General features: G+C 41.0%; 1 protein-coding gene across 3 annotated transcripts in view; it reads right to left on the bottom strand.

Annotated features, from left to right (window-relative positions):
• The window catches only part of SPIDR (scaffold protein involved in DNA repair), a 204,883-nt gene that overhangs the window by 141,223 nt on the left and 39,953 nt on the right, over positions 1 to 23,707 (bottom strand). For all 3 annotated transcript variants that reach the window (XR_005562955.1, XM_027713788.2, XM_027713778.2), the window contains exon 6: positions 4,039 to 4,295. Coding sequence is in view for 2 of the 3 variants with exons in the window: in XM_027713788.2 (XP_027569589.1) it covers positions 4,039 to 4,295 (257 nt within the window). In the remaining variant the exon portion in view is untranslated. The remainder of the gene's footprint in view (positions 1 to 4,038; positions 4,296 to 23,707) is intronic.

The following is a 23,707-nucleotide window of genomic DNA, read 5'->3' on the forward strand; positions in this document are numbered from 1 at the left end:
TTTTCTTCTTTTTTGATAACACAAGTTAATTTTAGCAGATCAGATCTGTAAGTGGTCTGCATACAAGTAGATATAAGATAATTAAACAGAATTTCCCAAGATTTTATCTTACTCTTAAACTAAAAATAGCCACTCAAGTATTTAAAAAAACTGAAATAAGCTAAAGCATCTATCCTTCACAACTAAAAGCTCTTGCAGTATGATACGTTTAGAAGCAGAGCTAAGATTATATAACTTAAGATACCTATTTCCTACACCAAACCTCAGGCTTTTTTTTTCTGATGGAAACAAAATCTTACTGGAAAAAGCAAAAAATTCATAAAACCTTTAAGAAAGGTTTGCTTGGAGACAAGAAAAGCTGAGTGCACGCATTTTAAGTTTTCTTCTTTATAAATACTGAATTGACCCAGTTATTTGCTTAACCTATGTAACAAATGTTGAGATTTGCAATACCCAATTTCTCCATTCTTTCACAAGGGAACTTTGAAAGACTTGGAACTAAAGCAGTTTAGACATTTCACCCCGTAGCATTAACATGAATTCCAAATCTAAAAAGAGGAGTGTCCTGAAAATATATTTGCAATATATACTCTCTCCCTTCAGGTTTGCAAATCACTTGCATAATTTTCCCACAAAGTGCTGACTCAAGCTGAGAAACTGAAACTTTGTATGGTATAAAAGAGCAGAAACATCTAAACGCAACACCGCTTGACCTGATCATCAAGGCAATTCATCTCAGTATCAAGTACCACTACTAGCACTTAATTACCAACTCAGTAGCTTACAGGTGCAGTACAAGGAAAATTACACTGCTCCCACATCCATCAACAATTTTATTTAAATAAAGGAAGGCAGCTACACAAGATAGCATATAATACCAGTGTTTAAGGTGAGGATGTCCCAGAGCAGTGGCATTGATGGCTGCGAATGAGAGATGATATACTTTGCCTCTGGCATGACAAAGTGGCACCTCCTACAGCACCAGCCTGGCACCAATGCCCCTGAAGGGCAAACAACACCATATAGACTACCTGCTCTCCCCTAGGAACCATGGGTAGAAAGAAGAATAATCTTTACCTAGAACACTTTTGAAAAAAAAAAACTAACATTACAGGGGACACATAAGACATACAAGAATTTGGCAGTAAACATGGGGGGAGAGGAATTGCTTCTGTCACACCTTTCTTGCCATCAGACACCAATCATTTCCCAAAACTCCACTTAATTCCTAACAGAAGAGGACTGCAATATGCCCCTTTAAATTTGGCTCATCATAAGCAACACTGGATATTGTGCATGTTCATTTGGGGACGTAGATGGGCTTCTCATTTTATTTACACTCAAATATATTGAATTTACACTCAAATTTCTAACACTAAGTTCAACAAAATTTATTTTAATCATCCATAATTAGCTTACTTCTGAAGATTTCTGTTGATTTGGTTACATCTTAATTTTTGTAGTGTATGACAATTGTATCTGTATTAGACTCAAACAAACAATACTCTTTCCTCCTATCCAGACAATTACCCATTTCCATTTTAGCACCAGGAGGATTCCAGGAGGACAGGACAGTAGAAAGGAACTCATTTGAATGTTTCCACAGACTGTTATGGCTCTTTTCTTTGCGTTTTTTATTTGGTTTTGCTTGTGGTTTGACGGTGATGTTAGGGGGTTTTCTTTGAGGCTGCATAGAACAACATAGCCACTGAGGTAACAGAGGTATAGCTGCAATCAGGTAATGCAAATATAAGTGCAGATTGCAGCATGCCTAAAAATTTTGGACAAGACTGTTATACATGGTATAAGATTTTTACACAAAATATTAGCTAAAATTTTTTTAAAATATTATCTTTACTTTTGAAGATAGCTTTACTCACGTCAAACAGCAAAGAGGTGAAAACTAAAATATTTTCTATTTTCTTTAAAGGGGAAACAAAACAGTAGGAAGCCTACTCTACCTACATCAGGACTTGTCCATGAAATAACCATATTCAATACTCTCTGGATTTGGAGTGGAGCCTATTGCACAGAGGAATTTGCATTGGAAGATGGCAGCTCTATCACCTTCACCAATCCGTGCTTCCCTAGGCATCAGCCTGGAAAAAGAGAGCTCAGCTAAGTAGAGACTCTCAGCTTCTCTTCTCTACTGTGCAGATCCAAATGGTCCATCCAAGTGGGAGCCTGTGGGCCAGATCCAGCTTGCAGGATGATTTCCCTGCTCCCTGCTTTTTCTGCTGTGGCCTCGATCTTCAGCAGAGATGGAAGGAAGGAGAAACGACAGCCAACAACTGCTTTGTAACTTTCACCTTTTTAACTAGAAAGAGGGAATTGTCACCTCATCAATCAGAAGATGACAAACCTTTCCCTGAACTGGCCTTCAATCCACGGCACTGAAAACCTGAGCCTTCCTATTGAGGATGCAAACTCATATCCACTGTTATCGCACCAATGAAAATGTTCTCTGTCAACACTAAAAGGAAGGATGGGAGAGACACGTGGAATTAATGCCCTGAACAGGAAGAGTGAAAAGATGACAATTACCTAGATGAGCAAAATAACTAGATAAACAATGCTCATAACTGAGGAATTTCCTGCCTGCTTCCCTGTTCCTAAAAGAACCCGAAGTGGAACCACAGGATGGAAGGTAAAAAAGCCCACAAGCTCTGCTCCTCTGGTCACTCTGGACAGATTACATTCTGTATCATTGTGGTTGGTTTGGTTTTGTTGGCTTCTTTGTTTTTAAAGCAATTTATTCTCTTATACACTTGTTTCAGAGTATCTTTGCTGTAAAACACTTTTTACGCTAAGACTGTTTATAGGAGAGGTCATCAAATGAAGCTGAAACTCAAAAAACCACAAACCCACTAAGGGTAACAGCTCCTGAACTGCTGAAAGCTGGAAAAGCACCTGGGGAAAATACCACTGTACACTTGTCCTGTTCTTACTACCTTCACACGCACTTGCTTTTGGCCACTAAAAGGCATTTTTTGGGGTTACAGCTTTGGTCTGACCTAGTACAGCTGTGTCTGTATGTTTCTAAAGTAACAAGAAAGCTTGATTGCACAAGCAAAGCACTTTAAGTATAGAGATCCTCAGTAATTAGGACTTCCAAACCTGCTTCCTCAGTCAGCATTTTGAAATAGTCAAGAATATTTTAGAGAAAAATAAGGTATGTGTATTAACTAAAAAGTAAATCTGTGAAGATTTACTTTTTAAGTAATTGATTGATTGATTACTGTACATAGAATCAGCTGTAAAAGAAAAAACAATCACATTGTTAAAAGTACAATACGAATTTATAGCAGCAACATTTTAATTGTAGTCTCCACAGCTAGAGTATATTTTCACATATACCATTTAACACAACTTTCATTAATTCAATATAGGAAGTGACCATTTCTGCACTGTAATTAGCTAGAATATCAGGCTTCCATTTCTTAATCCCATGCTGTTTTCTTTCAGCATTTAGATATCTTTTTAATGTATTTAATTTAGTCACAGAGATTTAAATTTCAGATTAAGAATACATCCTCCCTTTGCCTAAATACCATTCTGTCCTATACTATTGAGAATTATTGCTCATCCACCCCCTTCCCAGAGTATATTGGATAATTTTGCACTGACAAATCTGGAGAGGACAAAAAAAAACCCAAAAAACCAGAGGTACAGCATTTTTGCAGATTATCTGAAAAGGCACAAAGCACTGTAAGGATTAGAAGTTAAAACAGAAGTATGTCCACTCACATAATCTGTAAGGCAGTGTAAAGCATTATTAAAACTGCAAAAACCATACCAATTTGTACACAGGAATTCGAGATTGAGAGCTTTCACCACAGATTTTAAAACTGAACTTAGCTCTTTCTTGCCTTTTTTGCTTTGTTTACAAATGACACTCTTTATAACTTTTTTTGAATCTGCACCTCTAAAATGTTTATCCTTGAAACACATTCCTACACTTCTGTAAGTATTATTTTACTTACAATTTAAAAAGAAAAAAAAAGAAAAGGAATTCCTTAAGGTGGACGGTGCATTTACCTCAGTAGCTTCCTCTTTTTGGCAGACTCGGAGGGGCCTCGGGAGGCCTTGCCCGCCTGCTTCCCGGGGGTGCGGAGAAGGGCCTGTGCAGACCTCAGCCACTCGCTGGCTGGTCGTGCTGTGACATCCCCAGTGTCCGCTCCCAACCTCGGCTGTGACCCCTTAGTGGATCCCAGAGTAGTGGTCGCCAGGCTTGTTTCTCCTTTTCCCATGCTGTCATTATCGGATGAATACTCAGATATTTCTGTCGAAGTCGCCTAAACAGATAAAAATATAAACCTATTTAAATAGAATGCTAATGAGATACTACAGCTTTATGTAGGCAGTTTTATGTTCCCTAGTAATCCATAAATGGAACGCCAATTTATTAATGTAACTTGGACAACTCTTCTGTAAATGCACAGTGTTCTTTTGTCAGTCAGCATGAGCTCCTAAATATAAGACCGTCTCTTCAGGGTCAACTGGGATGAGTAACGTTTAGGGTTTTTAAATAACTTGATCCGGAGAATTAAGCCAGTGCTTACCTCTATCAGGACAAGTTTCCAGAGGGGTGTCAGGATAAAGCAAGTTTTGAGGAAAGCAGAGAGAGGCTAATAAGTGACAGGGATTGTGACTGGCAGGAAAGCTGAGAGAAAGGGAGCTTTCACATTGGGATTCAAGTAAGCAGGAAGGTCAGCTTCCATAGTCTGAATGGAGGGAAGAAACACATGCCTGTATTGAGAGCTTGTAGCTGGCAACAAGGATGTAACCTTTTATTAAAACATGATTTTGACCACTAAAGTAGGTCTTCATCCACGTCCAGCAGGCCTATAGCTTTCCAGGAAGGTTTCAGAAGTTGAGCATAAGCTGTCAGACTGCATCAAGGTAGCTTCAAGGAGGATCAATCACTGGTCAGGAGTAAGGGCTGTAAGCCAGCAGGGCTGGAGTTCAGACCCATAGAACCTTGCTGGAGCTCTTCTCCCAGAAACTCACAGGACACTCTGAACTCATCCCACTGAGGGAGGGATGAGAGGAGAGGATGGGAAGGCCGAAAAAACAACTGCAAAGAGACATGGAAGGCTGAGGAGAGGGCTGGGTGGGAAAATTCACGTGTTTTGGCTGAGCTTGTTTTACCCTCCTCTAGGACTCCTGCAGAAGCAGGGCAAGGCTGCTGGGTTGCCACCCTAAGGTGAGCTCTGAGCAGCTGTTATGTACATTATGCTCTCTTGACCCACTATTTGTTTGAGTATTAAGCAAAAATACTTGAAAAGTGTCATTTTACCTAATACAGACAAAATTATCTAAACCACTGAAATAGGCAGAAGACAAAGAAACATGAGTTGGGCTCGGTCTTCAGGAGCTAGTTGAAAAAAACCCAAACTAACACTGCTTGCAAGTTCTGGTGGGGTGACCAGTCCCATCACTGCAACCACCAGCACTAGCCTAGCTCAAGGAGGCTTGCCCAAAACTGCTCTGTGGAAGAGGCAAGTTAAGCAACTCAGACAGTTGGAAGAACCAAAACTCAATATAAAATATTAAGTTCACCTTATCTGTGGGAAACTGGAAGACCCCAAAGACTGACTTTGCTCCAGATCATGCTGCCTCAGTCACAGAACGGGTCCTGGAAAAATTTAAGCCTGTTCCTCTTGGTCAAATGCATGAAGCACTGCTCCACACAGGTTGTCTGACAACTGGCTCAGGTAAAGAGTTTATAGGTAAAAGAGGGAAGGGAGGGAAATCACTGCATTCACTAATGCTGCTCTATGTTATTCATTAGTGTAACCATCTGAAAACAGCGTTTTTCGACCGTGCACAAAATAAGTTCGGCTCTTGCCAGTTCTCTAATACATTCTTCACGTCAGTGCCAAGACACTGTGCTAATGTTCCGAGAGCTTACCTAAGTATTCTGAAAATTGGAAGGACCTTTTAAAGTTATCCAGAGAAGTAGAATAGCTAAAAGAATGTAATTAATATCAATCTGTTTTAAACACAACACAGTCAACATTTGTCCCTTGGCAACAATATTTCTCTGAAAACAAACTCCTTCCACATTGGAAATGAGCCAGAAATAAAAGGTTTCAAACACTATGAAAGCAGTAAGCAAGCACTTCATTCTTAAAACACCATTCCAATGCACTCTCTTGCTTTAGGAATGCTTTAATTTTGCTCAAATAGCTACAATATCCACTGCACCTAAAAAAAGGATGCAAACCTGAAGTTCTCTGAGCAAGTAAAATGCAAATGAGGAAAGCCCTCGGGATATGATTCCGGTTAAGCACATGTTTTAATCCCACTGACCGCTGTAAGAGTTAAGAAGCTTTCCTAACTAAAGATTGTCTAATAAATCATTTAATTCTTCTGTTAATATTTATTACTGTATACTTGTTTAGACTGGACTTCCCCAAGGAAACCGTACTTTGGGGTTTTTGTTTTGTTTGCTTGTTAGAGGTTTTTTATCGCTGCTGGTTTTTTAATTGGTGAGTTGGAACTTTTTCTTAAAAGAGGAAACTATAAAAATGGAGAAGAAAAACAAAGAACAAAAACTCAGCCTTCCAATTTTGTACACTATTTAACTGTAGCCGCCATCAGAATTATAGTCTAAAAAGGAAAATATTTTCAAAACATGCAAACATGAAAGTATCCAGTAAATGAACTGGCAAGTCTACCCACATTATGGTGGGGAATAGCTGGTAAAATAAAAATTTAATTTCTTTGATTCACTTTAAAACAATCCTTAGTAAATAGTGAAGACGTTGGGGTTTTTTTAATCAATACCTTAAACATCACGAAGACAAATTTTCAAGAGTTGTTTGTTGTGTTGGGTTTTTTTTGGGTTTGTTTTTTTTTTTTAATTAAATAATATTCCCAGTAATATCATTAGTTTCTGAAGAGCACCATTGCTAAGCACAGAGAATTATCAAACTAAAAGAAGGTGATTTTTCCACATGGTTTATTATTTTGAAATATAGTGATTTTTAATTACAGTGGCTGAAGATACAATGGTACTCACTATACAGACGCTCAGTTTCCCCCACCCAATCCCTTCCTCTGACCCTTGATTCCAATGTAATCATCCCCGTCCTGGGTTTTTTCATGACTGTTTCCCATATATCCCAATCCCTCGAAATATTTGGTATTAAACTGTTCGCTAAGATATACCTATATTTTCCAATGATGGCCTTACCCTGACACTCACTTTTATATCATACTAACCACTTGTCCATATCCAGGGGATGACTAAAAAGAAAAAAAGTAGGGGTTGGCCTCAATCTCTGCCACAAAAACAATAAACATGCTTCATTTTGTTCAATTTTTAAAATAAACCAATTTTCTCTGTGACTGGTTTAATTTGAAAGCTCTAAACACTCCCCTTTTATGGCTCTTTCTTTTAAGGAAAAATGACTTAAGTATAAATGCACAGACTACTCATGTTTTTTCTGTTAAGATTTGACTACAGGAAATCAGAGAAATCACTGATTACTGTATCTGAGCATCCAGGACCCTATATTGTAAGGATAAGTATGTTTAAATCAAAATGCATCAAAGAGTTCTCAAGATTAATTGATTTATGATGCATTTTTGACAGCACTCACAAGCTAATGTAGAGGATGGTACAAATATAAAAACAGAAACCAGAATGAGAAACAGCAAATATCCTTCCCCCCCCTCGACTAAGCAGCTAAGATTGCTACAGAATATATGATTACTCATGTCAATTCATTAAGGAGAAAAAAAAAAAAAATCACAAAAAAACCCAGCCACAGAGACAGTGAAATCCTGGCCAAAATTGTTCAACAGCAAAACTCTTGACTTCAGTGAAATGAAGATGGCATTCCATAAGCACGTAGATTTTGCATGCATGCAGCAAAGAAGATACCATGCTGTTACTTCTGTGACCAAGTATTCCCTCCCTCATCCTCAAGAGATTTGCTTCAGCTATGTCTTCAGCATTAACTTGGCAATCTGCACAGTGTTTGCCTCTAAAAAGTCTGAAAAAGTTACCTTTTCACTTCAGTTGTGATGGAAGAAAGACATATCTGTATTTGATCAGTTTAACAAGCACTCGATATTTCTTATCAATAAAATAGCACAGTAAGCTAAAACAAAGTGTTGCAGCTTCAGCATAGAAAGCAGAACTGTACAAAACTTTCTGTACAAAAAATCAATCCTATTAAAATAAATAATAAATAAATAAATAATAAATCTGTATTTTTTTTTTTTAAAAAGGCTCTCATACAGTGATTGCTAATTAGAGGCAAGGCGATGAGCGGTTACAAGAGTTTCTCATCCCCCTTGGCTCTCCTTTCAAGATACGTCACTCAGTGAAACTTTTCTGCAGAAAAACGTCAGTATACACACCCTACATTTGTATTAACACTTTCATTTGTTCAGTCATGGTACATTCAGAAAACATTGTAAATCTTTCCCAGGTGATATGAAGACACTTTGCAGATAAGATGCTCAATAAAAGCTCACAGATATTCAGAAAAGTTCATCAGCTGAAACAAAGAATGCTTCAGCATCCTGCAGTATGTCTGAATCTCCTCTTAGAGACAAAAAAATGGACATCAAATTCTATGTAGATGATGATATAACTTTTTGCAGATGGAGGTCACTTAGTCTGTAATGTCCTTCCCTAAAAATAATAAATTTCTTCCCTCCTATTATCTTGCTACAGCCTAGCTCAAATGGCAGAAGAACTAATAGGGTTTCTCAGAGCACCCTTAGGGAACCAGGCTTTCTCAAGGTCACAGAGCCAAGTTGTGTCAGAAATAGAAACAGTATTTCAGAGTTTTAGTCTGTGATCACTGTACATACAAAGACAAATTAATCTTGTGGCATCTCCTTTCCTACTTGTTCACTCATGTATCTTTGCTTCTGACTCTGGAATTTTTTTCTATTATCTCCTGCCTGTTTTCTCATGTACTGTCTTTTTCTCTTTTGTGAGAAAATTCAGAATTAATTTGCATTTCCCCTAACTGCCTTCTCATGACTAGTCTCAAGATGGGTGAAAGCTGACTGACAGTAACACACACACACACACGGAGTAAATTCAGGCAACTATCCTACTGCCTCTCCTTTTATACAGCTTTCCCTTACAATAAGCAATGCTGCATTTGCACTCCAGGTACTCTTTGCTGTCCTGCATGCAATGGGATTCAAATGCAGCAAAATTCTACCCCAGGGTGCTGGTTATAGCTTGCAAAGAGATTTGGTATGTTGCATGGTAGTCTCCAAAAAAACAAAGTGAGCAGAAAAGCCACTGGATTTGCTATAATGAATATTCACAAGCATAAATCACCAGTGCAGTGTGTCAAAGGCCTAGCCTATGCTAATGAATGCTCGAAGCTAACTCCACCAGAAGCTGGCTTGCAGGATTATAGGGAGTAGGGTAAAGGTAAGAGAAATGAAGTTTCCCCTTAATTAATCAACATAAAATTAATTCAAACATTGTGTGCACAGATAGTACAGGATATTATTCAGCTCTATAAAGATAATTAAAGATACAAAGGATTTAAAGCTTGTAGTTCTCTTCAAAGCTTTGTGTTTTCTGAAGCTTTAACTGGAGCACTGAAGTCTATGCCAAATGTTTTCCTACTATCTTGAGAAATAATTTGGTTCTTGGTAAGCTAGCTACTTTCACTCTAGAGAGATAAATTTCAGATATTCCCTCATACAAGAAACTTCATATTGAAGTGCAGAGCTAGGCGTGTGCCGCTCTGTGGGTGACACCAAGCTTTATTCTCACGGAATAACCACAGGAACAGCACGCAAAACGTGCAAGATTAGGTAGCAGTGCGTGGGCAGAGATAATCATATGACAAAAACGAACAACAATGAAAGACATAAATCACTCGTAAGATATTTTTGGACTTGCAAGCCCAAACTGACACAGCAGATTAACTGAAATTTTGTATCTAGAACAACCACCCAGTGTTATTACAGAGACAGCATATATTTAAAATGGATCTCAGATAATGTCTGGTTGTTTAGCCAAGTACAGGATTCCTCCTCAGCACGCCAGACCATCTGATCTGTCCTAAATTTTTATCAGTGGTGTTGGTTCAGCGCACTAGGAAATAGTGCTACACACACACATTAACATTTTGTGGCTGCCATTACAGGAAACAGAGCCGTGTGCTATTCAAGGGCACCAGAACAGCCACCTCAAGCACTTTCCTGGGACTCTTCAAGAGCAACTGCTTCTTTCTCCATCCTTGGCCACCGCTAAACTTCAGCATCATCTCCCTTCACACAGACATGGGAATTAATTCTTTCTGTCTCCCAGCTGCCACCACCCCTGGGCTGGAATGCAGTAGTTATTAGCACACAAAATCATTTATGCCAAGTAGCAAAGAACGCTGGAATATGGAGGAGAAGTGTAGGCAGCAAGACTGTAATTATTCAAAGCAGAAATTGGTCACAGACTGCACCCTCATCTCCTCTTAATGGTGTTTTGAGACCTTTAAACAAGTGGTTAGGGCTTCTCTTCTATGACTAATCAAAAAGGATTCATTGCATCCAGCAGCCCAGAGCTTCCTATCGTAAAGGAAATTGATTCATGATTATCTCTGGAGGAAGCAGGCCAGGTACTAAACCTTAAGCACCACTGCTTACATTGCTGGGCTTCCCTTTGAAGAGCTCCTGCTTGATGCCATTTATTCTGCAAGCTCTGTCAAAAATACAGCTGCATTAGCTACTGTCTTAAAAGGTTATCCCAGAAGTAGGATTCAATCCAAAGGAAAAGTATCAATAGCTGTTATCAAAAGAAAAGCAGATGGGGTTGAGATGCTGTCATGGACTGAAGGAGATGAAAAGGCTTTCACGGAATTCTGCAGAAAATAAGGGAATGATATGGCTGCTGCTAAGTTCAACAGCCAGTTATCTGACGCTGGGCTTCCTGCACCAGTTCTGAAACCAAGAAAAGGTGTGGAGGGTGACAGGGACAGGAAAACTCCTTCTTCCACTTCAAAGAGTGAGGAAGTTGAAGCACAGTACACAAGCCCACAAAATGGTGGTTTATATCATACATGAAATAATGATTAACAAAATAAATAACTTGTATCATCATTTATCAGCTCCAATATCTTGTTTAGATCATACTGCCTTGAAGTGGAAAATGAGGTGACAATTAGGATTACATGCAGTATGTTTGGCTGTGCATTCTTTTTTGTAAAGGGAGAGGTGCATGTTTTTGTTTCATTTGAGCTCTCACACAAAATCACATATACACCACTGGCAGGCAGTATCCTGCATGCAGCACTAATCGTTGCAGAAAACAAGAACAGAAAGAAATAATATTAAAATAAGATTTTGCACATACCCACAAAAATCAACATGAAAATCTGATCTTTGATAGAAAAACTTTGGGAGAAGAGTGATTGAAATTACAACTAAACAGACTTTTTATAGACCTAATGAAAAGATGGTATTTACTGACTTTTATTTTTTTTAAAGCCAGGCAAAGAACACACAAGTGGTAAGAAAGATGAAATCAAAGCCATAACTTCTAATCCCAAGCAGAAACCTCATCTTTCACAAGACAAACAGGTTAAGCAGGCTATACCTCTGGAGATAGATCCACAAGCTGTTCCAGCCTGCCTCTCCCAGAACAGGTTGTTCTGAGGCATGGATCAGCCGACCGAAACAGGTGAGGCTCTCTTCTCAGCCCAAGCCTTTTTATAAAAAATAAGTCCATAAAGCAAGGAGCACTGTTTATTGCTAAGCATACTCTGTAGATGTAGAATTTAAATAGTGATTCTGAAGGTAAGAGTCAACAAAGCAGCTGTCTGCTGGGCACAAGGGCAGGAAGGAATTGTAGGGGACAGTGAGCTCTTAAGGTGCAAAATGGGCACAAAGCAAGAGTTTATCCAACGTCAGTTAAGGGACACTGATTTGTATGGTATGGAGCATAAGGCAAACCCTGCGGCAATCTTGACATCTGTAGCATTTGTGCTGCATCTGTACCTCTTAAAAGAAACATTTTAGTAGTTTAATGAGCTTTAGCATTAAGAAATCAATCTATCACTTCCTAATATTATCTCATTATCACGATCTCTCCACCAGTCTGTGATCAGAGTAATAGTCAACTTCTAATAGACCAAGTAATGCTGAAAAATGTTAACACAGACAAACTAAAAGTGCTTTTTCTGATTTGTCTAATGGGGTGTTATTCTATCATACAAGAACATCTTCATTTTCTTTGGGAGTTAAAGACAATTTGGACCAATTTATGCACACTGTTAGCCAACGTTATGTTCAAGTGAATTACCATAACCCTTGCTCTCCATTCCCTTCTTAAGAAAAAGAGGGGAAGGGGGAGATGCCACTTCACGTGTTGCATCTTGCAAACTATTCAGGGACAGAACCAGGTCTCCTCTCATGTAACTGCATATTATCCCACGCAGTTGAGCTCTCATCTTGATAAAGATCCTCCAGATGACAGAGACACACAGGTTTTCAAATATAAATACCTGTCTCTGATAGGGCATGCAGATAATTACATCATTTTGCACAGAAGCCTCAACATTATACAGTGAAGTTTGGGTACACAGGAAAATTGCAGTCAGGTTATAATACCACTTAAACAGGGTTTCGTTCTTGACATAGAAATAGTTACTTTCATGTTTCCAAGGAACAGATGTTATCACATGGTTTGATAACCTACTTTCACATTCTTTGTTTATACTTATTCACTTAGTTTCATTTATTAAAGTCAATGGATCCAGGCCATGAAACCTCAGTTTTATTGTCTCTGGTTTAGGTGATGCTATGGTAATCATCCAGGTTAAAGCCTGTATGTAACAAGAGGACTCAACTGAAAGGCATGATTAAAAGCCAAATTATTATTTATGAACTAAATACTAAAGCACCTAGACTAAACACCTGCAGGATTCAGTAGCAACTGTTAAAGGAGGAAATACATGTCCATCTTCAAGCAACTCTTTTATTTTAACTTACAATGGGGAGGCAATATCTTTTAACAGACAGATATAACTGTGGGAAAACAGACAAGCTTTTAGCACTAAGCCCTTCTATAGGTCTCATAAGTTTGGGGTTTTCTCTCCAAATAGATAATTTGACCTAAATAAATTAAATCTTTCCTTATAAAATTGCTTATCTTTTTTATATTTAGCCTATACAGTTAAGAATAACCATCCTGCAAGCTTTTTAAGAAGTTCTTTCTAAAAAAGAAAATGCCTCTCATGATAATGTCACTGTGTAGACAGATCAGGGAACAGTCAAGGACTTTAAAATATCTTTCATATTATGTATTCTCTTTCAAAAAGTAGATGATAACTGCAAGCATGGTATTTTTGAGATTAAAGGAAGCAATTCCAGAATAATCAACTAAATGAGATTGCACAAAGATATTCACTGAAGCACAAATTATACACACCGATTTCTCATCTTTGGTTGATCTGCTGCAGTTTCCTGTGAAAACCCTTAGAAAAGCACTTATCATAAAAGGAAAAAAAAAAGAAATGAGAGAATGGAAACACAAGTGGCACAGTGTTGTATAACACACAAATGCAATACAGGCATAATTTCTGCAATAATGTTCAGCACTTAGTGGAAAATTTTTTTGTTTATAATTTCCACAGGGGTATAAAGAAACATCTTGAAATTGAGATTCTGCGATTTGAGCTCCAGCAGTGCCAGTGTTCACAGCTATAGCACAGGCAGCTTAAGGAGACACCAGGCTGCTGGGCAGCACAGCACATTACATTCATTTTCTTCTACTCCCACTCACTCCACATTCTTCTCACTTGACTGTGCTCCCCTTTGCCCCATTTGTTGCTTCACAGCTCCAGCAGAACTGCCCCCAAAGCCTAAAATAGTCACTTCGTTTCTTCCCTTCTCCTCATTTCACACTTATTTCAACCCCTTCCCTCCTCTCCAGAAGTCCTTCCACAGTCTACCTTTTCTAGATCATTGTTTTGTGGTTTTGCACTGTTAAAACTATTTTAAACAGCAAACATTTCAGGGCAGGAAATGTCTTACCATGTCTGAAATACTGTGTTAGTGATGACAGCATGTGCATGCATACAAAAGCACCAATTTCACCTAAATTGATTTCTAACATTGATGAGAGCACCTATATGCAGACTAAAGAAACAGAAGACCCATTTAATTGCTTTTCCAAGTAAGCCAAAGAACACAGAACAAGAAAACTACTTTAAAAAAATACATTAAATTTACTCGGCTAAAGTTAACTCTGTTTGGATAAAGAACAAAGGAAAAGAAGCCCAATACTAAGTTTACAGATTTTCTTTCTGATCACGTGCCTAAACTTTGGAGGAACAGAAGGAAAATAAAGTAACCATCGATCGGGTAAGGCACTGTAATTGAAAATTGTAATGTTGTTGCCAACACACATTTTATAGAGATTCAGAAGTGCTAACTGCTGTAATACTGTTTTAAGTTTGACACTAGTTGCACTGATTGTTCGCAGTACATGAAAAGATTTCAAAGTAAAGACTTTAAATTAAAATTTCTTTGAGATCTAGGTTAGAATAAAAACACATGTATGCTGTAATATAGGTGTGTTACATTACACACAGCAACACAACTGCCATAATGTGGGTATAACATGCATTACAAGACACATGGAGACAATCGCAGATATTTAAAATTTTTATCAGTTAAGAAGCATACCACATAAAGCTATCAGGAAAACACACTTGAAATGTCCCAGTAAGGCAGTAATCAAATACAATCTTTACACAACTAAACTCAATGGACTTTAAGTTTCTGAGAACTGGCTAGCAACTGACATGGGGAACCTGTGAAGAAAGGAGCCCTGAAATACCAACATCAGTAATTTGTACTAAGCAATTCCTTATAAGGATTATAAAGCTTGCATAAAGTAGAAAGATTAAGAAGAATTAAGGTAATTCTTCTCAATTACAGGCAAAGAGAAAAAGAGAGACTCAGTGCATGCCTGCATACTTTAACACACTTGAAAAAGCAATAGTTGACTGGTTTCCACAGCAGTCACCAATATCTTTTGGCTTCATGCCTCCACTATCTCAAACCAGACTGAGAGATTGTGATGGCTCAATTTCACTTCCATTCTTAAAACAGTGCTTGCTTTACTTCAGGAAGGTAGTGGTGGGGAAATAATGTTAAATCGTCATTTTCTTTTTTATTCTGTTAGCACACATCATTGTGAATTGTTAGCACACATCAATGTGAATTTACACATGGAAAACACAACCTCTGCAAAATTTGTGCATGGAGTGTGTGTGTCCCCCTTTTTTTTTTAATGCAAGAGAAGCTCAAAGCTGACAAGACAATGCTAAAATCATAGAAGTTAATTCAACGTCTCAGAAGAGCATTTAGAAATATGTCATTCGAGATACTATTAAACATTCTCTGCTTATTTTCCTCTTCCCCAAGTAAAAATGTTTATGTGATATTTGTCCTTCACACTGAACTCTGCAGCTAGCAAGATTTTTAAAGTCTTGCAGATCTTGTTCTCTTGAACTTGTAAGTGACCTATTAGCATTCTGATCAAAAACTGGCATGTTATGTCATCATCATGGCTAGGCTTCGCGAACGAAGATTTGGGAAGGCTCTATCCACATTTGCTGCAGGCACGCTGGTGGCTTATGAGGCCAATACGTGACAGACAAATCCGATTGCAAAAGGCACAGCAGAAAGACTCCTTAGATGGTGTATTCTGCAATACACGGTTCTTTCTGCGTTGCCTTTTTTCCTCGAGGGTGATCCTGCGTGTGTTCTCAAAGGAGACAGCTGCGTTATAGATGGTGTGTCTCCAGGCCTCCCGATTTGAGGCCAGAGTAGACCAGTTATGGTGATCAATATGGCCAAGGCTGAGATGTTGTTTCAGGGAGTCCTTGTATCTTTTCTTCGGGGCTCCTCTCATGCGGCAGCCAGTGGCAAGTTCACCGTAAAGCAAGATCTTGGGAAGGCGGTGGTCCTTCATCCTGGAGACGTGCCCTGCCCAACGCAGCTGTGTTCTCATCAGCATAGCCTCGATACTTGTGATAGCTGCTTGCTCTAGAACAGATGTGTTGGTCACATAGTCTGACCAGTGGATGTTAAGGATTGTACGGAGGCAGCGTTGATGGAAGCGTTCTAAGAGACGCAGGTGGTGGCGGTAGATGACCCATGATTCAGATCCATATAAGAGAGTAGACAACACAATGGCTCTGTAAACACTGATCTTGGTGCTTTTCTTCAAGTGTTTATTACGCCATACTCTTTTATGGAGTTTTCCAAAAGCACTATATGCCTTTGCTAATCTGTTGTCTATCTCTCCGTCAATCTTACCATCTGAGGAGATGAGGCTACCGAGGTAATTAAACTGTTGGACTGATTTGAGCTCTGATTGACCAATGGTGATGTGGGGATGATGGGGGACATCCTGAGGTGCAGGCTGATGGAGGACCTCTGTCTTCTTTAAGCTGACCTCCAGACCAAAGAGCTCAGCAGCATCTGCAAAGCAGGATGTTAAACGCTGCAGAGCTGCTTCTGTGTGGGCAACAAGGGCGGCGTCATCAGCATAAAGCAGCTCCCGGACAAGATGGTTTAAGGTCTTAGTGTGGGCCTTCAGTCGCCTTAGATTGAATAGACTTCCATCAGTACGGTATCGAATGTAGATACCGTCCTGATCATTGAGGTCTGCTGTGGCCCTTTGGAGCATCATGCTAAAGAAGACGGTGAATAGGGTAGGAGCGAGAACGCAGCCTTGTTTCACACCATTCTTAATTAAAAAGGGCTCAGAAAGTGCATTGCCATATCTGACTTGGCCATGCTGATCCTCATGGAGTGAGATAATCATTTTGAGGAATTTAGGGGGACAACCTAAACGTTCCAAAATCTGCCACAGACCTTTTCTGCTCACAGTGTCAAAAGCCTTGGTGAGGTCAACAAAGGTTACATAGAGACCTTTGTTCTGTTCCCTACACTTCTCTTGCAGTTGTCTGAGAACAAATACCATGTCTGTGGTGCTCCTGTTGGCTCTGAAACCACACTGACTTTCAGGAAGGATACCTTCTGCTATAGTGGGTATTAGTCTGTTCAAGAGTATTCTTGCCAGGATTTTGCCAGCAATGGAGAGCAGAGTAATACCACGATAGTTTGAGCAGTCAGATTTAATTCCTTTCTTCTTATACAAGGTGATGATGACTGCATCACGAAGGTCAGATGGTAGTTCGCCGAGTTCCCAACAGCGCACCACGAACTCATGGAATTTGGTGTGGAGTGCAGGGCCCCCATGTTTCCAGATTTCAGGTGGAATTCCATCAATCCCAGCTGCCTTGCCGATTTTCACCTGCTGTATGGCCTTGAGGGTTTCTCCTAAAGTGGGGGCAGTATCCAATTCATATTTTACTGGTTGTTGTGTGATGGACTGAATTGCTGAGTCTTGGACTGTGCGGTTGGTACTGAATAGAGTCTGAAAGTGTTCAGACCATCGATTCAGAATGGAGGTTTTATCTGTCAGAAGTGTTTGACCATCAGCGCTGAGTAGAGGGCTTTGTACCTGGTATGTAGGCCCGTATGCTGTTTTCAAGGCCTCATAGAAACCTCTGTGATCACCTGTGTCTGCACATAATTGAGTTTTTTTCAGCTAGATCAATCCACCATTTGTTCTGGATGTCACGGAGTTTCTGTTGGAGTTTGCTGCACGCAAGACGAAAGGCTGTTTTTCTTGCGTGACAGGATGGCAGTGCAAGGTGTGCTTGGTGGGCGGTTCTCTTCTTCCTCAACAAGTCTTGGATTTCTTGGTTGTTTTCGTCAAACCAATCCTTGTTCTTCTTGAGGGAGAACCCTAAGGATTCTTCGGAGGATTGCAGGATGCTGTTTTTAATATGATGCCAGATTGTTTCAGGAGAGGAATCTGCAGAAACTGTGGGAATGTTTTCGAGCCTAGTTTGAAGGTTTGTCTGGAAACTGTCTCTTACTGTGGCTGATTGGAGATTGTTAACTTGGAGTTTTCTCCTTGGGATGCTGCCCCTTTTTGGTTTGATTTTGATCTTGAAATTGAGTTTACAGCGCACCAGCCGATGGTCTGTTTGGCATTCTGCGCTGGGCATCACGCGGGTATGGTGGACATCGCGGACATCTCTCCGTCGCACCAGGACATAATCGATGAGGTGCCAATGCTTAGAACGGGGGTGCATCCAGGTTGTCTTCAGACTATCTTTCTGCTGAAAGATAGTATTAGTGATGGTGAGTTGTTGCTCTGCACAGAATTCTAGCAGAAGTCGACCATTATCATTGCAGTTTCCAACACCATGCTTGCCTAATACACCTTTCCAAACTTCAAAATTCTTGCCTACTCTGGCGTTGAAATCACCAAGGATAATGATCTTATCGTCTGCAGGGACCTTTTGGGTAAGGAGGCGTAGGTCAGTGTAAAATTTATCTTTCTCAGCAGGGTCAGCTTGGAGAGTTGGGGCATATATACTAAAGATGACAACATGTTGTTTGTTGTTTAGTGGAAGGCGTAGGGAGATAATGCGGTCAGAGTGACCTGTCGGCAGATTTTCGAGTTTAGGAACAATAGAGTTTTTGATCATGAAGCCGACTCCTGAGAGGTGTTTTTCGGTTCTGGGCTTGCCTGACCAAAAGAGTGTGTAACCGGCACCATGTTCTCTGAGGCTGCCTTCTTCATGAAGGCGAACTTCACTGAGAGCGGCAATGTCGATGTTGAGACGAGCCAGCTCATGGGCAATTAGGGCAGACCGACGCTCAGGACGTCCGCTATCTGCAGAATCGAGCATGGTTCTGATGTTCCAACATGCTAGAGTTAATTTAGGTACACCTTTGGAGGCAGGTGCGTGCCTTTGACTTTTATTTGTGTGACCGCATTGGAGGAAGATGCCCGTTGGCCTGCGGTTAACCAACCGGGTGAAAGTGGAGATGAGCTTTGTTTAGGCCACCTTTTCTAGGCCCCTCTCCGAGTGGAGCAAGCAGTGCTGTCCTTGGAAAGGCTGCTTGGTCGTTCAGGGTGCTGCCTCAAGAGACTGTCATCTCCGGTCAGTCTCAAATGACCAATATCCTGAACCGCCTGCATGCAGGGTTGAGTCTGCGGCTCCCAGTGCATCTTTCACCTGCCGTTTCGACCCTCGCCCGTCGCTACAGGACTTTTTGCATGTGGGTAAAGCCTTCAAGCCTGCGCAATGGATTTTTTAGGTGAGATGCAGTATGCGCGGAACTGAACCCACCCTTTAATCCCGAGGCTCATCTGCCAGGGCCGAGCGAGCTTGGACGGTAGCAGTGAGGTCCTCAGGACGTAGGTTTGATTAGAGTGACCTTCTCTTAGATGGATGGCCTTACAGGGCTAAGCGAGCTCCATCAGCCCGGGTTTGGAATTAGAGTTGACCTTCTCCTAGGATGACTGCCAGAAGGCTAATGAGCTCATCCTGCCCACAGATTTATTGTAACCGACCCTGTAGTTTTGACCTGTCTGGCATGGGTGACCCTACTGAAGGCATGTACCATCGCCAGCGTAGCTCGCAACCACATAGGGGTATACAGGTTGCATTCTTACTATTAAAAATGATTAGGCCAAGTCTTACACTACCTAGGTTTCTGCCATCTGTCTATATTCAATCCCAGGGAAGCACCCAGGAACAGCCCTTTGTCCTGACCAACCTTACAGTATGTAACAGATAAATCCAGGACATACCAAACCTGGGCAGTAGCCACGGGTGAACCAAAAACAAACAAACAAACGAGCGAAACTGTTCTGGCCACCGTACCCATCTAGGGCTCGAGGCCCTCTCTAGGCCCCAGTCCGACCAAGAACTCCAAGCCCCAGAGGAAACTATTAACCACTCTGATCTTGTCCTCCCCCCACCGTGTTTCCTCATATCTTCCCACGCACTACTTACCTGACCACCCTCCAGTCCGAGGACCCCCACAGCCTGCCTGGTACCCCACCCCCCTCCCCAAACCAGACCGGCAAACCTCTGTGTATTCCGAAGCTTCAATTCTCCTCTCTCTCCTTTCTCACGAGGGCACAAGGTCACGCCGGCGAGGCTCCCTCTATCCTTTCCCGCTGGGGGGGGAGGGGACCGGGGGCGGCCCCGCGCGGGACCCCGGGGCCCCGCGCCCACGGGGCGGCGCGCGGGACCCCGGGCGGCCCCGCGCCCCGCGCGGGACCCCGGGGCGGCCCCGCGCGGGACCCCGGGGCGGCCCCGCGCGGGACCCCGGGGCGGCCCCGGCGGGACCGCGGGGGCAACCCCCGAGGCCGCGCGAGAACCGCGGGGGCAACCCCCGAGGCCGCGCGAGAACCGCGGGGGCAACCCCCGAGGCCGCGCGAGAACCGCGGGGGCAACCCCCGAGGCCGCGCCGCGGGGCAACCCCCGAGGCCGCGCGAGAACCGCTGGGGCAACCCCCGAGGCCGCGCGAGAACCGCGGGGGCAACCCCCGAGGCCGCGCGAGAACCGCGGGGGCAACCCCCGAGGCCGCGCGAGAACCGCGGGGGCAACCCCCGAGGCCGCGCGAGAACCGCGGGGGCAACCCCCGAGGCCGCGCGAGAACCGCGGGGGCAACCCCCGAGGCCGCGCGAGAACCGCGGGGGCAACCCCCGAGGCCGCGCGAGAACCGCGGGGGCAACCCCCCGGCATGTTATGTAAGAAGCAACTAAAAATACTGTGCAAGTTGCAATTTCCTGAAATGTTTGGGGCCACAAACTCGGGTCCAAAGTTTGTTCTAAAAAGAAGAAAAATACTTTTTATTAAACAGCAGCTAACTCTCAAACATCAGCAAGCCTAAGGTCTCATTCTGGGAGCTGTGCTCAGCGCTGAGAATTTGGGGTGGGGGAAGAGGAAAAAGCCAAGTTGAGAAAGGAGAGGGACAGTAACAGCAGCTTTGAAGGAAGTGCTCAGGGAGAGTTCTGCACTTTCGGCTGCGCCATTTTTAGGAATTGTCTGGCACAGGCAGCTTTGTTGTCTAAATGCAGAAGTGCAAATGTTGGCATCCACTGTATCAATTTTGTGCTCATCTCACTGGCAACTATTTTAATCAGAAATTTTTTTCTTAGTGGTTAGAGAGCAACGTAGCATGTAGTCACATTACTTCAGTAGCAACAAACAGTCACCAGGGTCTATGATAACAACCTAAAACACTGCAACATATTGTACCCACTCTGAATCATCAAAGAGATACTTGAGCATATATTAACCTAAACTGCAGCCTGGATGATCTGCATTCCCCAGCTCACAACAAAAGTAATTTCGTTTTGGTCAGAAAAACAGGCAAGACATTGCAGCAGAGTTGGTTTAAATAAAAATGATTTAAAATCAAAAAAATTTACATGCTTCTAGGGTCATTTTTCAGGGTACAACAGAGGGCAGAACTGCAGTGGAGCAAGATCTGGCTTTCTACTTGCCAAAAGCCCAATAAGTTTATCTATATTGCTGTTTTAATGATTTAAACTCCAACTCATTTTCCTTTCAGTTCATAGGACAGTAACTACACAGTTATCAACTCTTCTCAAATATGCCAGTTAAAGCAAGTTTTGAGACAACAGCAGAATGAATGGTACCATATTTTGTTCTAGAGTTATCAATTCATTAAAAGCAAACTACACACTAATTATAAATGTTACTAAAATAAAGCAAAAAGTTAAGTCAGTTAAGAAAATTCAGAATAAGAACAAACATAGCTCTGTCATATAATGGTGCATGATGATTTAGTCTAGGTATAAGGGGGAATATGTTTTCAGGATTCAGACAAGCATTTGAACATTCTTGTAGAAAAGATTATTTTTCAGTTTTAAACTCTTATGTCAAAATAATGAAAAAATACAATCACAAGTGCATCATTTAAGCTCTTGGTATCCAAAATGCTGACTTAAAGTTTTCCATGGGAGGTACTGCAATTCAGAGCATTAATATAACCTTAAGATATACCAAGACTTCAGGATAAAAATCCTTTTGACATGTTTATGGCCAAATATACACTTGGAAATCTCAGACATGTTAAATGCATTTTCCCCCCAAATTGCCAAAAGCAACTGGATTTTGTCATGTACTAATTACTTAGGAGGGAGGGGGAATTGAGTTTCTAGATCAAAAGTTGACCATTTGTGACAATTTCCAACAGTATCATAAAACAAATTATTTTATTTTTTTCTCTTCATTTTACTATTAACAAAAGTCCTACAAAATCACGTCACTACAGCCAAATACAAGTATTATTATTCCTGGAATGCACTTATAGAAGGAATGGAAAGCCTACCCTATGTAAAATAGCAAAAGTGTACAATTACATTACTACGTAATGAGACAACCACTTCTTAGGGAAAAAGCACTCAAGAAATTGAAAATTCAGTTTAACAAGTCACCCACACTCCAGTACCTTAGTGAAAAACCACATGGACACGCAGACACCCCTCTAAGCACAAGCATTTACATTTATTTGTTTAGATTTAAATAAACCTGTCATTTTTCATTTAGGAAACATCACATACTTTTCTCCCCAGTTTTAGGATTTTCTTGGTGTACTTCTATACACCTGATGTTAACTTGTTAGCTTGTTCTGCCTAAACTGCGAGTAGTCTGCCTATAAAGAGGTTCCTTAATTCTATTTTTTGCAGAATAGAAACTTCAGTTATGTTCACTAACTTCTTCTATGTAAGGCTATAATAATTTAAGATAAATTTTAATAAACAGAAAAGGAACATGACCGAATGTAGAAAGCACATGCACGCACCTACACACCCACTCCTTGCCTCAAAACTGAACTCCGCATCACTCCACAACCTACTACACTCTAGAAATTGGTTTGAAATACATAAAAGGATACCAAGGGCTTAAATGCAGGACTTTCATGGCAGCTAACTTTACATCTGAAGGATTACAGAAACATATTGCAAAAACAGGGAACGAACACAGCAATGCTTGTTTAATCTCAATGCTTTGTTAATCTCAAAATTTAAGGTCAATATCATCATTGGTTCTGTAGTTTCAACAATACTATACTGATAAACTAGGACTTTGACAACATTAAAGCAATGCTTTATTCACATACTTAAGTATGTGAGTATACTGAGCAAGTATAGTGTTCCAGAAAACACAGACACGCATCAGAAAAGCCCCTCTGTTTCATTTGACAGTCATTTAAAAAGCACGGTGTAGGGAGAGGACCCAGAAAGCATGTAAATTAAGTTTGCTATGAAAGCAACACCACTGGATTTATGTTCATGGGTTTTCTAGATATTATACTACTACTACTACATATCATGGCCAAGACTGTGAAGAAGGGGTGCAGAAATGTGGCCTCTCTCTGGAGACAACCCTGGCACAAAGAAGCACAGTGTGACAGACAACATACAAAATCACTTTGGTGGCAGCAGAGCAATGTTATTTTCTATACCACCACCATAAGATTTTGCTTGGAACTGATGAAATAAAATTAAACCAGAAGATTTCTAGGGAGAGAGTATAAATCAGAACTTACAAAAAAAAAAATTAATAATAAAGCTCTTGGGAGAAATCTGGGGAATTCCCTATTTCAGATACAGAAGAGGAAATTATAGCTGTATTAAGAACCCAAGGATCTACTTTAAAAAGCAGATGATGTTTATGAACGGGTGAACCTTAACAATAAAATGTCATCATCTAGTGGTGTAAGCACAGGACTGAGTCAGGAAGCCTGACGTTTAAGACTGGATCTAACATCAGCTCTAACATCATGTCCTGCTGTG

The sequence above is a fragment of the Pipra filicauda genome, unplaced genomic scaffold (genome assembly GCF_003945595.2).
Source record: "Pipra filicauda isolate LSUMZ 115617 unplaced genomic scaffold, ASM394559v2 scaffold175_size1500280_pilon, whole genome shotgun sequence".
Classification (NCBI taxonomy): domain Eukaryota; kingdom Metazoa; phylum Chordata; class Aves; order Passeriformes; family Pipridae; genus Pipra; species Pipra filicauda.